This window comes from Sinohyriopsis cumingii, chromosome 13 (assembly GCF_028554795.1).
Source record: "Sinohyriopsis cumingii isolate HCF-2022 chromosome 13, ASM2855479v2, whole genome shotgun sequence".
In the NCBI taxonomy this organism is placed as follows: domain Eukaryota; kingdom Metazoa; phylum Mollusca; class Bivalvia; order Unionida; family Unionidae; genus Sinohyriopsis; species Sinohyriopsis cumingii.
The window spans coordinates 22,903,507-22,922,750 of NC_142973.1; the positions used below are offsets into that span (position 1 = coordinate 22,903,507).

The 19,244-nt window shown below is 43.7% G+C and overlaps 1 protein-coding gene across 1 annotated transcript in view; it reads right to left on the reverse strand.

The window, feature by feature from the left end:
- LOC149785047 (2-hydroxyacyl-CoA lyase 2-like) overlaps window positions 1–1,003 on the reverse strand; it is an 80,442-nt gene extending 79,439 nt beyond the window's left edge. Inside the window, exon 1 of the mRNA XM_089978768.1 lies at window positions 849–1,003. Coding sequence (XP_089834894.1) covers window positions 849–989 — 141 coding nt within the window. The 5' untranslated portion in view covers window positions 990–1,003. The remainder of the gene's footprint in view (window positions 1–848) is intronic.
- Between the last annotated feature and the right edge of the window lie 18,241 nt (window positions 1,004–19,244).

The following is a 19,244-nucleotide window of genomic DNA, read 5'->3' on the forward strand; positions in this document are numbered from 1 at the left end:
CAAGGAACCTATTTCTTAAAGTGTGTGTGTGTGTGATTTTTAATGTAGCTTTTAACAATTTTTCAGTCATATCACTACAATGTCTGCAGTGTGGCAGCTTATAGTGATGTCTAGCACTGGGGCATCATGTTGCAGACATGTGGCATGATGTCCCACCCAGTCACATTATCCTGACACTGGGCTAACCAGTCCTAACACTAACCTCTTAATGCTGAGCGCCAAGCGAGGCAGCTGTTAGTACCATTTCTTAAAGAGATAATAACACTTTGTTAGTGCAGTGTACTGCATACATTTACAGATTTGGAGGGTTTCATGATTTTTGCTTTTGGTGGTTCAAACTGCACTTTAATGTGTGAAGATATTGTCTTTTCCTACGTTAATACCGGATACATTTCATTGCGTGGTACCAAAACATTGTAACGAATGTCAGGGGAAAAATAGGAAATCTACTTGTTGGTCAATGAAATACCAGCATCTTGCTTTGTATTAGTCCTACAATGCAAGACCTCGTCCTTGATATTTGTGTTTTGGGCGTCGAGCACTAAAACATAAATAACACGTGATACGTCTTACACCGTAGGACTAGTTTTGCATCGATTCTTGTTCTTTCTTACTTGTATATATACGAATCATAAGTGGCCCTTTATGCGGACAATAACTGACAAGGATTTGTCTCCTACTTCACGTTCCCTTCACACTGATATTTGTTATGAAATAGTGCATCTTTTTGTTATTTTATTAAATCATGTGAATGTGACTTTCACTTTACCCTACCGTAGTACGGGTTGGACTTTAACCTAACCCAGCAACGCGAAATCGGAGTTAAATGGGTTATGACACATATTGACCTTGTGAAACATTTTATACAGTATTCCAAACTTCTTCAGAAAGAAGAAAACTCCAAAAGCAACAGAGGACAGCCCAAAGGGTAGAACAATGTTAGTCATGTAGTCCTGCATGTTTCCGAATCTTCTGTCAGCGGAAGCCATGAACTTGGACCTTACTCGGGCTAATCAAATACAAGAATTCAGGAAAGAAACCGATCCAGAATCTACGTAACCCTACTGCACGCAACTCCAGCTTTTCTGATTTCGAATGTATTATTATAGCCCTAACTTCTAGCTACCATAGGACAACAGAATGCCACTAAATAACTACTAGATACCACAATAGGTCTAGATAGTTGGAAAAACTACTGACTTTATTCTTGCAAACAGAGCTTTCAACCATCACTACGTTGATGCAGCCATGCAAAAGACTTTTTTACAAATCTGCAAAATCCCTAATTTTCCATTAAAAAGCGATTTGTCATACAGTTAGGCCTACATCTATATCGTACTTACATCAGTTGTGATTTCGATTGTAATTTAGAAGAATCAAAATAAATGATGTAATCGAAACTTTAAAGATATGCGTATCGATCGATGGGAAACCTACAAAAACTACCAGACCTTGTTAACACAGCAAGTAATGTATAAATGAAAGAACGGTCCTTATTTTCTAGTTCTTTCAGCCCTTGGGCGTTTTCTTATGTAGGTTGGTAAAAGTTTTATTCTGTCTGATACGTTCTTTGATTGTTTTCAAGTCTTTTTTATACTTCGGAACTTGAATGAGCTGCTAAATAATTTTTCTCTTGCATATTCATCTGCCCAACATTTGTTGAGAAATTACAATTTTTATTTTTTTTAAACATGGATGTCATGTAAATTTGAATTGATCACAAAACCAGAAGGAAAAATAAAGAACAAAGTAGAACATCAGAGTTAAGCTATAAAATGGAACACATAATAAACGTGACAAGGCGACTTATGTCATGTATGTAATGTACTAACATTGTAATAAATAACACAACATAAAGACTGAAAATAGCATAAAATATGAAGTTGGACTATGATATTTTGAATACTAGAAAGGTAATGAATGCCTCGTAGACAATGATTGAACCAAGATGACATTTCAATTTTTGGCAATTTTTTTTCTCAAAGATTGTATTGCAGAAATTCATACAGTATACTCAACCAATTATGCAATCTCCATATATGAGATTGTTACCGTGAACAGTTTGAACACATCCACAAAACATTCAGTCACAGAGAATTGCTAATACATGAATTAGTTGACATGTGAAGAATTTGTACACCATCTGAATGAAGTTAAAACCGGTATACTTTTCTTGTACATCAATTATAAATATTCCGTTTTTAGATAACTTTTATTTGATAGTAATTCAAATTTAAATACTTAAATAATTTTTTTTTTAAATGTTATTATGATACTCAGGGGAGTCTTGTCCTAAAGTAATAAAGGTACAGTAGTTTTGAATTGTGTAAATGCAGTCTTGAAAAAAATGACGGATGTAATAGAAAATAGAAAAACGAAATATAAATTACACGAAATAAAAATAGTGTATAAAGGAAACTATAATAGTCTGGCATTAAACGGAGAACATTAACATGTTTGAGAAAAACACGAACAGAGAAACAAAATGTGAATGTGGAAAAGAGTAAATAGAGGTTCCGTGTAAGTAGTGAAGTGGGATACCCTACGGACAATGGAAATTCCAGTCAAAACACCTCTGGGACACTCTACGGACAATGGAAATTTAACATGGCGAAAAATCGTGGGACACTCTACGGACAAGGGGAATTTAACATGGGAATAAATCGTGGGACAATCTACGGACAAGGGGAATTTAACATGGGAATAAATCGTGGGACACTCTACGGACAAGGGGAATTTAACATGGGATTTTTTTTTAAAAAAAAAATTTTTTAAAAAAGGGGTAGGCAATTCAAAGACTATCTCTTTTCGAGAAATATGGCTGGCCCTGAAAAGGGCCTTTGGTTTATGTTAATATTCCCTTAACATAAAGGGCATTTGCGACATCTTCTTTTCCTCAAACTTCGTCTTACAGCAGGGCCATACATCAGAGTCCTCTTGAGGCAACCTTGTCTTTCTATATAGACTCTTCTTATCCACAGGCTGCTGTTGGTCCTGTAGACAACGGTCCACTTGGATCGGACATACATGAGCATGTCCGTCCTGAACATCATCGTTGACACAAGGGTTGAAGATTCAACGTCGGTCCACATGTTGAGGCTCCGAGAATAGGTGAATCAATGCAGTGAACGGCGCTTATTTATAGGGACAGAAAGGATTGAAACGGATTGAGTTCATTCACCAATCCGAACACGCGTTACAGAATTTAGTCAGCCCGCATCCAATCCGAAGAGAGCAGTCTGTGACGTCACGTAGTCAATATAGATTCGCTAGCGCTTGTGTGCAGTCAATCTATGCGACAGTGATTCAACATGACGGAAACTCAGAAAACGATCCAGTGGGGTGCACCAGCAGGGGAGACCGCCCAAGGGAACCCGGACTTACTTTCAGAAGAGGTGAATTGGGATTTTGTGGATTTTCTCTCCTCGCAAGAATTTGTTCCGGAACCTTCGTTACCTTCTTCATTACCGCAAGTGGAGAATTTTAGACAGAGACAGAAAGAAGAATTGGAGAAATTTATACAACGACAAAAGGAAGCGGAACAGGCTTTTCTCCTACAGCAACAGCAACAGCAAGAAGAAGAGGTAAGAAAAAAACAACAGCAAGAAGAAGTAGCAGCAAAGAAACAAGAGGATGAAAATCAAACGGTCACGGTACTGTTGGACATTTTAGCGGAGTTAAGAAGTCTGAAACAAATGTATCAGACTTCTTTATCACGACCGAAGAGAATACGACCTTCCCGAGCTAAACACGTTAACCCTGTGACTAAGCCTACCGTACCACCCTTAGTGATTTCAACCCAATCATTATCATCATCAACATTACGCAGTCCAGAAGTAGGCCTTGGCCGTGGCAAAGGCTTAAGGCAGTTAAAGTTGATTGCTTAAACTCACCCCTACACCATAAAGAAAAAAAGGCCCTTTTCAGGGCCACCCACATTTCTCGAAAAGAAATACAATTTCAATTTGCCAATAACTCAAAAAAATCTTACCCATTTTACCCTTATAGTACGTGTCTGTGTATGAGTGCGTGAGTGTAGCTTCTTATTTTAAAATCACAACTCAAAGACACTTACCTTATATCATTCATTTATTCTTTTCTCCATTTTTTACAATTCAATTCACAATTCACAACACAACACTTTAATAAAAAGTTCATTGATTTCTCCTTTTTTAGTCTCTCTGTTTTTTGAATTTCTTCACCGTCACACTCTTTTCCTCTTCTTCTTTCTCCTCGCTTTCTTCCCTTCTTCTTTTCTTCTCTTGTTTCTTTGCCTCATTTAAATAGAATTGTCTTTTTTCTTCCTCTTCTTCCTCTGAAGAATCCCTCTCTTCTTCTGAAGAATTCCTCTTTTCTTCTGACTCCTCTTGTTTCTTTTTGGGGCAATCTGGAGACCAATGTCCTTTTTCTTTACAATAATAACAGGTATCTTGACTTTTGTCTTTTTTATCCCCTGTTTTTGTTCTTTTTTGACGGTCTGGACACTCTGAAGACCAATGCCCTTTCTTCTGACAGATATAGCAAGTATCTTGACTTTTATCTCTAAAGGAAGGAGAGTAGTCCGTAGGCTGGTCTGAAGAGAATTTTCTAATGACCCCTCGCAAAGCTCTGACGAAACGTTCCATCTGGTTAGTCTCTTCCATCGTTGTGCTCGGCTTGAGAGTGAAATGAATAGTGAAAGGACAAGACACGCACCCTTTTATATACGCTGGTCTGCTATGACTATAAAGTAGTTTATGGTGTTTGAACTTGAGTCATTTGACTTTTTGCTTTCAAGATGAAACGATCCCATTCATTCGAGAAGAAAGAAGAAGAAGAAAGTAAGAGGCAGAAACGTGATCTATCGCCTCGTACCAGGGCTGAAATCTTGGCACAAATTCATGCCAGTGATTTTGAAGAGGACATGAGTGAACCAGAATCCGAACCCTCTAAACCAAGTTCATCACCCTTAGTCAACCCTGAAAAGTATTATTCCATTCGAGAGACGGAAAAGCGCTCCTCTAGAAAATTTAGAACCACGGCTTACAAATACACGGTGAAGTTTAAAGATTTCAAGGCTGAAGTGCCGTTAGAGAAAGCAGAAGTGTTCATCACCGAGGTGTGGGATTCTTTGCTCACTGCACTCAAGCGACAATGTCAACCCAAAGAAGACGATCGCTTGAGACTTTCCATACAACACGACGGTTTGAAATCCCCTGTTTGGATCGAGTTTAGCACCCCTGCAGAATTGACTGCTTCCAAAGTCATGGACAAGATTCAAAACGTACAACAATCTAATGATCAGTTTGACATCACCGATGGTAAAGCCACACTGGACATGACCCACGTCTCTCCTCCTCAAGGGACAGGACGCAAAAAGATGTTATTGGTGGACGACCTTCGCAACACCAAAACGAGTCTCGTCCGAATTAACAACCCTCAAGACCAGATGTGTTTAGCCCGTGCCATCGTGGTGGGACGAACCTATGCCAACAAGAACGACACGGTAGAATGGAAAAGAACCTGGGACACTATTCAACGTTCCGACCGAGCCAAACAACGAAACGAAGCAGAACTTCTGTTACAACAAGCCGGACTGCCCAAAGACACACCCTGTGGCATTCCTGAGATGCAAAAATTGCAAGATGCCCTAGCTCCACGCTACACCTTGAAAGTGCACCCTCAAGAAATGCGCGGGCCTCTATTGTTTCGAGGCCAAGATTTTAAGGACGGAAAATACATTCATGTTTATCATCACGATGACCATTTCGATACCATTACCAGTATCACCGGATTCCTGGGATACGGTTATTACTGTGAGAAATGTGACTATGGTTATAATAATCGAGAGCAACACAAGCATTGTGGATGGAAATGCTCAGGATGTTTGGCCTCTCCACCCTGTCTGATCGAAGAACCAGTGCCTTGTTCCACTTGTCTGCGCACGTTTGTCAGCCCTACCTGTTACCAACAACATTTGAAAACACAAGGTTCACAGAAGAAATGTGCTTGTCAACTCCTGAGATTGTGCTCTACGTGTGGACAAGGCATACTTACCAACAATGCCAAGGCACACGTATGTCGAGGAAAGAAAAAATGTCACATTTGTCACCACATCGTGGACTTGGAACACCAATGTTACGTGCAAAAATACCAACCCCCACCAGAGAAAGAGGACGGTCACAAGAAGAAAGGCAATTTCATCTTTTTCGATTTCGAATGCATGCAAGAGACTGGCATTCACATCCCTAATTTCTGCGTGGCTCATCGAGCGTGCGAGAAGTGCATTCAAGAACCTATCTTCAGTCATTGCCCTCACTGTAGCAAGATTCCTGGAGGACGTGAAAAAATCTTTCGGGGACCGAACACGTTAGCCGATTTTGCCCAATGGGTCTTAGACCCCGTCGACAAGACGTGGAGCCAAGAGGACATCGAACGTTACGGAGATTGTCATCGTCATGCCACGGTGATGGCTCACAATTTTTCCGGATACGATGGACAGTTTCTTCTCAGATACTATACGGAACAAGGCACCGAACGTCCTAAAGTGACTTTGAACGGAGCCAAAATCATTTTCATGCAAGTGGGACAAGTGCAGTTTAAAGATTCGATGAGTTACTTGGCCATGCCTTTGAGTCGAATGCCTAAAACGTTTGGAATGACAGAAATGGCTAAAGGGTACTTTCCACACTTTTTCAATACGGAAGCCAATCAACATGCCGTTCTACCCCATTTGCCTGAGGCTCACTATTACGACCCCGACAACATGCGTACCGAACAACGAGAAGCTTTCTACGCTTGGTACCAGGCTCACGCCTCGGACCCTTTCGACTTTCAGGAAGAAATGCTAAAGTATTGTCGTTCCGACGTGGACATTTTACGGCGTTGCTGTGGAAAATTTCGAGAACTGTTCATGGAACACGGAGGGGTCGATCCTTTGAAAGAAGCTTGCACCATTGCCAAAGCGTGTTCCCTAGTGTATCGACAACGATTCATGCCTGAAAACACCGTGGCTGTCATCAGCCCTCAAACGACCCACTTTGTCAAGCGTCAATACTCGGTCAAAGCCCTACGTTGGTTACATTACTTGTGCGACAAGGAAGACAAGTGGATTCAGCATGCCCGCAACGGAGGGGGCGAAAAAACCATCGGAACGTATTCGGTCGATGGCTGGGACTTAGAAAACCCCAAGATCGTGTACGAGTTTAACGGTTGCTTATTTCACGGATGTCCCGTCTGTTACCCTGACCGTCACACTAAAAATCAGTTTTTGCAACGAACCATGGAAGACTTGTACCAGGACACTTGTCAGCGACGCCTAAAGTTAGAACAGCAAGGATACCAAGTGGTGGAAATGTGGGAACACGAGTACGATCACCGTTTGAAAACCGATCCCGAGTTTAAACGCCTCGTAGAAAGTTACCTGTTCATGGACCCGCTGAACCCGAGGGATAGTTTGTACGGAGGAAGGACCAATGCCACCTGTTTGCTGTACCAAGCCGAGGAAGAGATAGGAGAAGAAATCAAATACTTGGACGTGTGTTCGCTGTATCCCTACGTGTGCAAATATTGTCGCTTTCCTGTAGGGCACCCGCAATTGTTAACGGAACACATCGACCTGGTCAACCTTCGACAATACGAAGGCTTGATCAAGTGTAAAGTTTTGCCTCCCACGAACCTATACCATCCCGTCTTACCTCACCATTGTCAAGGCAAATTGATGTTTCCCTTGTGCCGTACTTGTGCCGAAACGTGCAACCAAGATCAACCTTGTCAGCACAGCCAGGAAGAACGGGCCTTGACGGGAACCTGGGTCAGCGTAGAATTGTTCAAAGCTTTGGACATGGGATACCAACTGTTAGAAGTGTACGAAATTTGCCACTTTCCCAAGACACAAGAGTACCGCAAGGGTGATCCCAGTCAGAAAGGCATTTTCGCCGACTACGTGGATGCCTTTTTGAAACTGAAGCAAGAAGCCAGCGGCTATCCTTCCTGGTGTCACACTCCCGAAGACCAAATAAAATTCAAAGAGAAATACCGGGAACAAGAGGGCATCACTTTAGACCACATCGAGAAAAACGAAGGCAGGCGATCGTTTGCCAAAGTGATGTTAAATTGCTTGTGGGGTAAAATGGCACAACGCCCGTGTTTACCCAAGACGGAATATTTGACAGAACCTTCCCGCTACTTCCAGATGATTCACGACAAAACCAAATACATGAAACACGTGGACGTCGTTCGAGAGAATTTGATCTTGGTCAATTACGAAGAAGATCTGGACTTTGTACAAGACGACCCTTTTGGAAATGTCATCATTGCGGCTTACGTGACAGCTCATGCTCGCTTAAAATTGTACGAAGCTTTAGAACTGTTAGGGGAACGCGTCCTGTACTTTGACACGGACAGCTGCATTTACATCCATCACCCGATTCAACATCACCCTAACATCGAAGGAGACCGTTTAGGAGCCTGGACAGACGAGCATCCCGACGACAAGATTCTAAGTTTCGTCAGTGGCGGTCCCAAAAATTACGGCTACGAATACCGTGACAAACAAGGAGAAGTGCACACGACGTGCAAAGTGAAAGGACTGACTCTGAATTATCGTACCAGTCGAGTGGTCAACTTTGGGGTATTGAAAGAAGCCTTGCAATCGGGAGAGGATGGAAACTTTAAAGTGACCACCTATCAACCGAACAAGATTGTACGTTTACCCACTCACCACATCGTCAGTCGACCCTTGGAAAAAGTCTATCAAATTGTATACCAGAAGCGAGTTCGACTTCCCAATCATTTCACCTTACCTTACGGTCACATCGGTATTGGTCTGTATATAAAAAGGAACCCTAGGCAAGATCGATAGTTCATTGGGACTACCAAGACCGAGGGAACAAGATGAATACTTTGAAAGAGGCATCGTTCCAGTTTGGGGATTGTAAAAAAGTTGTATCTTCCTCTAGTGTGACTAATATTGGATGGATAAGACCCATGCATTGCGACGGAAAATGTCCGGAAGGAAACTGCGATTGTCCATGTGGTTACCATTGTAATTGCGTAACGGAGTTTGCAGACGAGTGCGATTGTGAGCCTTGCGATGGATACGATGCTGTACCTTGTGACCTGAGCGATGCCGTAAAGCATCATGGGAACTTTAGTGCCCCTACCCCTATCATGGAAAGTGATGCTGTGCGTGTCAAACCTGTGGGATGCGAAAGCGATGCTGCTCGTCCTCTTGGACATTTTACTGGGTTTCGTTTTAAAGGGGAATGTTCACCTTCACGTCTACCCCCCTACGGATGTCATCCAGCCCTGAGCAAACTCCTACCCATGTCACTCAACCCTCATAGAAACGAACCTGTGAAAAACGAATATTCTTTTCCTGTGCGTTTGTCGGAATACTGCGACTTTGAAAATCGTCTTCAATCGTTCAAAGGAAAATGGCCAAAGTATCTGGGAGGACCGACCCCCGAAGAATTAGCCAGAGCCGGATTTTTCTACTTGGGCGAAGGAGATAAAGTCAGGTGCTTCAGTTGCGATGTGACACTTCACCACTGGGAACCGCAAGATTCGGCCTACGTAGAACATGCTCGATGGTCACCGAATTGTCATTACTTACCCTTAGTGGGACCGAGACATTGAAGTAACTTCTTACCATAATAATCTGTTCATGGATACTTTACAAGAGAACATTCGTGCTTTGCCTGTGGAGTTGAGAGAACGCATTTACCGAGAGCTGGTCAAAATACAAGTGAAACGTAAAGAACAATTGCATCCGTCACGTCACCGGTGTTTGAACCACTGGTACCTGAAGGCTATACAAGGATTGATTCAATTGAAAGTGTTCCATCGGACAGACATTGATCAACGATCCTCTAGTTTTAAAAAGGATTGGTTTGGTATGGACGATTCTACCTACATCATTGTAAACGTACTGCATCGAATTCCAGAGGAAGAGTTAACGAATTACCAACATCTTGAACACAATGTCAACTTGGTGAAAGAGGAAACTTCTGAACGAATTGTAATGTGTAGATTAGTGACTCAACGATTTAAATTCGACACTGAAGTGAAACCATGTTTGTGCAAAGAGTACATTTCTTGTGTCAGACCAAAGAGGATTTAGTATGACCTATTCATGGATACTTTGCTAGAGAACATTCGTGCTTTGCCTGTGGAGTTGAGAGAACGCATTTACCGAGAGCTGGTGAAAATACAAGTCAAACGTAAAGAACAATTGCATCCGTTACGTCACCAGATCTTTAACCACTGGTACCTGAATGGTATAAGAGAACTGATTCGTCAGAAATTGTTTCAGTGGTCAGACCTTGTTCAACACTTTGTGTTAGTGAATGATCGAAATGTTCATTATTTTGGTTACTTCGAGATTCACCTACAGCAATACATTGAGGAAGACAAGTTAAAGGATTATCAACATATTTTACGTGGAATCTACTTAGAGGAAGAGGAAACTTCTAAACGAACTCTGAAGTTTCGGTTACAGTATGCAAGATTTAGATTCCCTACTGGAGAACGAAGATCTCTGGCTAGAAAGTACGTGTATTGTTTCCGAAACAAAGAGACTATAAAAACAGGCTGCCATGCCACGACTTATGTCACATGTCATCCAACAGATTCCGTGGAAGGAACTCAATGACCATATTCAAACCGTGGATCATTACCATCGATTATTACAAGAACTGTATCCATTCAATTTGGGACGACAAGTGGTGTGTGTCTTAGTGACTTGTTTTTTGGGATTTCGTTTACCAGCCGATTCTTTGTGGACTCTTTACGATCAGTACTTACCACCTCCATGGCCTTAAATGGTCACGAAAAACTCCTTTTGCTCAAAGCCTTGCGTTTTCATCTGGATACTTCTCGACCTCAACAGGAAAAAAAGATTCGTCAACTTTTAGCTACCCAAGACGTGTATGACGATGTGTGTGTAGCTTGTGACTTACATCCCCATTGGACAGATGTCCGTGCCTGGAAAGAATGGGATTTTGAGGCTTGGACCCAAGAAGTGGCCCAGTATGCACGAGAGTTGTTCAAGGAAAAAAGTTACTTTTCAACCCGTGTTAGTGACGGTGCCAGAAGAACCCGTCACCCAAGACAGGACTTTCGTGGACAGACCTGAAAGACCTTTTCGGGAGGACACTTGTGTGACTTTACCCCCTGTTGAACTAGTTAGAACATTACCCAAAACATGTGATTGTTGTACAGACACTTGTGTTTATTCCACGTTCATCGTTATCATGTGCCTCTTATTCTTGTACTTAAGCCTTTGGCTTTTATGTATTTTTGTCTTTCGTATTCATGTTTGATAAAAAACATTCAATAAACGTGTTCTGAAAAAGTATATAAACTCTTGTCTTGTTTGTTTTCGTGTCACAAGTGACATTTCTGACACCATGGCTACCTCTACTGTCTCTGCTCCCTCTTCCTCTACTGTCAAAGTCATCGACGAACACTTAGATCGTGCCAGTTGGGAGGCTTTGTATCTTCGCCATCCCTTTAACATGCTCATTGCTGGACCTAGCGGTTCAGGCAAAACCGAATTCGTCAAACGTTTGATCGAACATAAACATCATTTGATCGATCGGCCCCCTCAACGGATCGTGTGGTGTTACAAAGAGTGGCAATCGGCGTACAGCCTCTTGCGAGAAAGTCAAGGCGATTCCATCGTGTTTGTGGAAGGCATTCCTAAAGAAGACGACGGCATCGTCTCTGACTCCCGTCAAACCCATTTGGTCATTTTCGACGACATGTTAGGAGAAGACGAAGAAGAAATTAAACTGTGGTTCACGCGCAAAGGGCATCACCGTAATGCCAGTGTCATTTACATCACCCAAAATTTGTTTCAACAAAGTAAAGCCCATCGCACCATCAGTCTCAATGCGCATTACGTGGTCTTGTTTAAAAGCCCTCGAGATAAATCGCAAGTGCAAGTCTTAGCCAAACAGTTAGGAACGCCTTGGCTGACTCAGGCGTACGACGATGCCACTCAAACGCCACACGCCTATTTACTCGTCGATTTGAAACCTACGACTCCTGAGGATTTGCGATTTCGTACCCACTTGTTTCACCACTGGTGCCAAGACGGAGGGCCTGTCCTGTACACGTCTCCGTCCTCGACTTCATTTCACTCCCCATCAAAAAATCTATAAAAACCTCAGACCCTTTTTCGTCTGTCTCACTCTCAGTGCGAACATGACGTCCCTTCAGTCGCATCTTCCCGTCAAATTGATTCGTGCCTTGTATGGCATCAGTCGAGAAAAAGATCCACAAACACGAGCTCGTGTCTTAGAAGCTAGTCTCAAAGAAGTCTTACGATGGTTCACGGTGACGGCACGTCAATTACTCCAAGGAATCATTCAGATTCCTCATCAAACCCAACGCTTTTTCGATCGAAACAAAGTCGCTTTGGTCCAACTGGCCGATCCCCGCATCGACACTCAAACCAAAAAACAAATCATTTTGAAACCTGGAGGGAGCGGTACTCTAGGAGGGGTCATCATTCGCTCACTCTTAAGATGGGATCCTAATGCCCCCAAAGTTATCCCCAAGACAAAAGTCCAACGAAGCCCCAAGAAGAAAAAGAAAAAGACCAGGTCCCCAAGAAGAATAACTTCTCCAGTGGCAGGACCCTCCTCTTACCAGACACCACCACCCCGGAAAAAGAAAAGAAGCCCCCAGAAAAAGAAACAGAGAAAAAGTCCCCAGAAAAAGAAAAGTCCACAGAAGAAAACTAGTCGCAAGAGAGGCACTTCGGCCAGGACGCAACCTTACACTCGCAAACCACGACCTGCCACGGCAGTGACTGCGTCTCCGGCATCCTCACGTTCATCCACTTCTCCGTTGATGACACCCAGAACTGAAGAGTACTTGGAGACGTTGATCACACCAAGAACATCTCCGTTGATGACCCCCAAAAGAACTTCCCCAGTGGCAGGACCCTCCAATTTAGTGGCAGTGGCTGCTGCTCACAAAGTACCTTCTCCCAAAATCAAAGTCCAAGAAAGATCGGGCATGTTACAAAGTTTACTGGATTTGTCCAAGCAAGAACTGGCTCGATTTAGTCCGTTGCGTACCCCTGCACGACGTGTCATGCCTGTCCTCAAACTGATAAAACGTAAAGACAATCAGTGGCGACGCGTTCCAGTATAAAAAGAGCCTGTGACCAAGTCGGGGTATCAGTGAACTTGTAAAAAAGATGTCACCTCCAAGAAGCCACAAAAGAAAGAGACAAAGGCAGACGCGTCATCCGACAAAGCGCTTAGCCAAGCATCGACATTACCCTAAGAAAAGACACAGTCGTTCCAAGAAAAAGAGGCGTCAACAAAGGGGAGGATTCCTTGGCGATTTTGGGAAAAACATTGTCACCTTTATGACAAAGCGATAGCCCCAAAAAAAGATAAAAGGGTGTGCGTTAAGTCATCGACGTTAGTGTCTGTTCGGTGAATGTCCCGGAACCCACAAGCAAAAATGTCACCCTCCAGAAAACCCCAAGGAAAGAAAAGGAAAGGACTGCCACCACGTTTAGCTAAACATGGGGACCTGTTATCTGTCCTGTCCAAAGCTTCTCCACCCCTACGAAAAAAACTCATTCAAACGGCCTCCAAAGAGGTCATCGATACCGTCTGCGAATGTTGTTTGAACGTTTTGAAAGGTACGATCCCTTTGTCCAAACACCAGAAACAATGCTTAGGCAAACATCGTCACGTTCTTCGCCAAATGGTTCAAAAGAAAATTCCCATTCGTCAAAAAAAGAAGATGTTGGTTCAACGTGGAGGCATTTTGCCTCTCTTGTTAGGCCCCATACTGAAAGGAGTCTTGGGAACCATGTTGGGAGGACTGATGGGAGCAAGATAAAAAGGCCTTCGAAAGTCCCAAGATCTCAGAATCGACCCCTGACAACCCCATGGAAGGACGAAAACTAGCTTTAGTGCCTTACAAACGATGGATGGAATACCATCGGTGGCAAGAACAACGCACCCCGCATTTACCTCCCAATCCCAATTTGAGCGAGATGTCCCAGTTACAACACGAATTGCAGTCCTTGATGGATCGCCAAGATTTGTCCGAAACAGAAAAATCGCAAAAGTACGGTCAACTCTTGCAACGACTGCAACTCTTTCACCAGAAAGCTTTAGACGAAACAGCTTTACCCACTCTAAAAGATTTTAAGACCTTGATGAAAAGTCCAGCACCATCATCATCATTACCACCACTACCATCCCCAAGGGTCACCAGAGATGCTACCCCACAAAGACCTGAGGAAGAAGAGATGCGCGAAGTGTTTCAAACACCGTCAGCAGCTCCCATTTCAAGTAAGATTGCAGCATCCTTATTGACCCCGTCCCCCACACCCCAACGAGAAGAAATGAAAGCTTGGGTTAAAAAGATGATGTCCACGCCTCCTTCGACAGAAGTGAAAAAGAAAGAAGGGAAACCAGAAGCGAAAAAAGAAAAGAAGACCAAAGCCATTCCATTGCCACCACCACCACCACTACCTTCTACTTCTACTCCCGTAGCCCATCGGACACGTAAATCCGTTTCCAAACCACCCTTTCGACCCACCCAAAGTAGCATCACCGAAGAGTGGGTGACTTATTAAAACGCCAACACAAAATAAAAAATGGAAAAAGTCTTAGCCAGCATTTACTACGATCCCTCGCATCCTGCAGGTTACGCAGGAGTTCAAAAATTGTATCGTGCTGCCAAAACTCGACTGAAAAGTCTCCGTTTACCTCAAGTGCAACGATGGTTACAAGAACAAGCTACCTACACTTTACACAAACCCATTCGACGCAAGTTTGCCAGAAGTCGCACCCGAGTGGAAGGCATCGATCATCAATGGCAAGCCGATTTAGCCGATGTCTCTCATTTGGCCAGCTACAATCGTGGCTACAAATATTTGTTTTGTGTCATCGACGTCTTTTCCAAATTTGCCTGGGTCGTGCCCTTGACTTCCAAATCCAGCAGCGAGTTAGTGCGAGCCCTGCAACGGGTGTTGAAACAAAGCGGCCGTCACCCTCTTCGATGGCAAACGGACAAAGGCACCGAATTTCTGAACCAAGCTTTCCAAAAAGAATTAAAGAAACGTGACATTCATTTTTTTACCACCGAGAATCCCGAAACCAAAGCCAGCATCGTGGAACGTTTTCAACGCACTTTGAAAGAACGCATGTGGAAATATTTTACGCATCACCACACTCTGAAGTACATCGACATCTTACCGCATCTGGTGCAAGCGTACAACCAATCTTACCATCGAAGCATCGGACGTGCTCCGCAAGACGTGACTCCCGACAACGAAGTGCTGGTGTTCGAGCGCCTGTTCGGTACGTCCCCGACGAGGGCTGTCCCCAAGAAAAGTGGAGAGTTGACCGTAGGAGATTGGGTGCGCATTGGCAAAACCAAACGCACTTTCGACAAAGGTTACTTACCTAACTGGACAACCGAATTGTTTCGCGTCACTGGACGAGTACATGGCCGTCATCCTGCCGTCTATAAATTGGAAGACATGAACGGAGAAGTACTCAAAGGAACGTTTTATTTGCCCGAGTTACAACGTGTCACCAAAAAAGAAGACGACGTGTACGACATCGAAAGCATTCTCGAACGCAGAACCCGTAAAGTGGGCAAACGACGTGTCAAAGAAGTCAAAGTACGTTGGAAAGGATATCCACCCAGTTTCGATTCTTGGATCGACGCTTCGCAAGTCATCGACTATAAAAAGAAGTGACCATCATGCCCTTTCACACAGCAGACGCAGCTACGTCGACCAGTCCTTCTTCCCCTAGTTCTTCTGTGCAAGATTTACAAAAACAACCCTTGTGGGTGTGGTGTGGAGAACGTGTGCCTAAAACGCAAATCGTCTTTTTCTGCCAAATCTTCGTGGTGTATTGTGTCATCGGGGCAGCCATCGCCAATTTGAGTTTGCAACAAGGAGACAAACAATTGTGGACCATTTTATTGAGCAGTTGCATCGGTTACCTGCTTCCCAATCCCTCCCTGAAATTCTCCTCGAACGGGAACGTTGTGTCCAGTGCCAGTGCCAGTCACCACTCCAACAACCACAACCAGAACCCCATTTTGGGCGGAGACACACCTCTGACGTCCAGTAATATCCCCTCGGACAGCCACAGAACTCTGGAATTATGAGTCACCAAAACCAATTTTACTTAACTTTACCCAGTGACAGTTCCATGGAGGTGTTTCCCCACAACACGTTGTGCTGTTACACGGCCAAATTACCTCAAGCCATCCCCTTAGATCACGAAGCCCATTGGGAAGTGGCTTTAGTAGAAATGATTCACCCGACCCAAGTCCTCAATGTCATTAACAATCAAAATACTTTTAAGGTAGAAGTTCATGACGAGCAATTGCAACAGGAGTTGGATAAGAGAACCATATCTGACATTAAAACCTATGATGAGAAAACTAAAACGTGGACCTACCACTTGTCCATTCTCCCAGGCTATTATTTCAGTGGTCATCATTTGGTCAGCGCCATAGCCTCCAGGTTTAATGGCGTGTTTGGGAAAGCTTTTGAGATTGTCAAGAACAAAAGTGTCACCATGGAGTACCACAAAGTAGCTCGTCGCTTCTTGATGAAATTTGAGCGAAGTAAAATCGTCTCCATTATATTTTGTCCTGAATTGTTTGACATGTTGGGCGGGGACATGGAACTGAGGAAGAACTTAGAACGAAAAACACCACCCGAATTACCAGTCATTTACGACAACGTGACTTTTGGCCAGTATTTTCGTACCCCGGTAGAACTGAACCAAGGACTGAATTTGATCTTTGTGTACTCCGATGTGGTGGAATACAACGTGGTGGGACACACCTCCGTGCCGTTACTGCGTGTCATTCCTTTCAAAGTGGATTCTGCCACGAACGCTGACGAGGAAGGTGGAAACACTTACCACGTCCACCGCGAATTTGTCCATCCTCACTATTTGCCGGTCAGCAAGTCGTATTTGGACACGGTCAACATTACTATAAAAGGAGATTTGGGACAAAATATTCCATTCACCAAAGGAAAAGTCACGGTGAAACTCCATTTTCGAAAACGGTTCTCTCACGACTCGTAAGCAAGTCATGTATCCAGTGTACCGAGGGGTGGCTCGACAGCGAGGACACGGTTTAGGAGACATGTTAAAATCGGCCTTTCGTTCGGTGGCCCCGGTGTTGAAACCGATGGTGACACGCGGATTGCACGCCTTGAAAGATGCAGCACTGACACAAGGCAAAGAATTTCTCCAAAATGTCATCATCGACAAACAAAACCCTAAAGAAGCCTTCATGAGGGCTGGCAAAAATGTCTTGCTGCAAACGGGCAAAGACATTTTGGGCCGACGAGAGACACCTATAAATGCCCTGCACGCTACCGAGTCAAGCATTCAGCAAGGACAAGGCAGAAAGAGACGACGAAGAAGAAAACACCCTTTCACCAGACTTCAAGCGAGAAAGGCCAAGAAAAGAAGAACCGTTCGAGACTTAGACGTTTTCGATTATTGAAACACAGCAACAACAAAAAATGATGCACCGAGAGTCTTGCGCTTGTTCCAAGACGGAACTGGATCTGTTTGCCATGCCCCCTACCATGATGACCATGCAAGAATCCCAATGGGTGGAATTTCATCCCATCTCCTCATTGACCGATTCCGCTCCCATCGAGTTTGAAATCAAGGGGCAGCCCGAAGATTACATCGATCTGAATAGCAGTTACCTGTACTTGAAAGTCCAAGTTCTAAAAAAAGATGATAAAGGAGTAGAAGACGATGACGAAATAGCTCCCGTCAACAATTTCATGCATTCCTTGTTCAGCTCAGTGGATTTGTACTTGAATAACAAACTAGTCAGCAGCAGCATGGATACATACCCTTACCGTGCCTACCTGGAAAATCTCTTGACGTACGGAACAGATGCCAAGACAAGTCATCTCAATGCCTGTGTGCTGTGGGCAGATGACACAGCGGGCAAGTTCGACGCAACAGATAAAAGCAATGAAGGCTTTGAGGCAAGAGAAAGCAAAATCTTAGACAAGAGGAGTTTAGAACTGATGGATCGTTTGCATTTGGACATGTGGTTGCAAGAGAAATATTTGCTGAACGGGGTCAATGTCCGCTTGAGACTGAATCGCAGCAGTGCCACTTTCCATTTGCAGGCTGCTGATCTTGATAAGGCTCCTAAAAGCATAATCCAAGAAGCCAAACTCTACGTACGACGCGTAGAAGTGTTACCTAAAGTGGCAAACGACATCAGTCAGACGTTGAGCAGAACAACCGCCAAGTATCCCATCCGACGTGTGGAAGTGAAAACGTTCACCATTTCTGCTGGACTACAATCCATAACCGAAGATCATCTGTTCCAAGGACAGTTACCCAAACGTTTGATCCTTGGTATGGTCATGAATTCAGCCTTCAACGGAGCCATCGATCAAAATCCTTTCAACTTTCAACACTTCGGTGTGAAGAAAATCGAAGTCAGTCGTGATGGCAAGACCTTGTGTACCCGACCTTTCGAACCTGACTTTAGTGACAAGAACAAAAATTACTTGAGATCGTACTTGTCCCTGTACGAAGCCACGGGTCAGTTAGGAACCAACACCAGTCACGGCATTGAGTATGACGATTATGCAGGAGGCTATACTTTGTGGGCTTTCGATTTCACTCCAGACCAAGGCAGCGACGAGGGACATTTCCACCCTATAAAATCTGGCCAGATTCGTGTGGAACTTCAGTTTGCAAAGCCACTGACCCAGACAGTGAACGTCATCCTGTATGCAGAATTCGATAATACCATAGAAATCAACAGTTTGAGAGAAGTCATTCTAGATTATTAGAAAGCCATGGAAGACTGTTATCCCTCTTTACCTAGTGGAGAAACTTTGGAGATGGAATGTAAGGAGACCGTGGAAGGAGAAGAATCTCAAGACAAAGACGAAGAAGTTTTGATGAAGTCGAGATGGCCAGAACAAGAAGCCCATTTAGTCTCCTGTTTTGCCAAACACTTGGTCGACAAAATGACGGAATTGATCAAGAAAAATTGCTATGGATGTCAAAACGATCATCCCAGTCAAATTCAACACGATAAATGCCTGATGTTGAGTCAAGAAGAAAAATTGGACGAGTATCTGGACGAAGCTTGGAGTCTCATCTCGAACAAAGACGTGTTGCACCAGTGGTATAAAGACTTGCGTGAACATTCTTGTCCACCATTAACCACTCAAGAGATCCATCGTATCGAAGCTC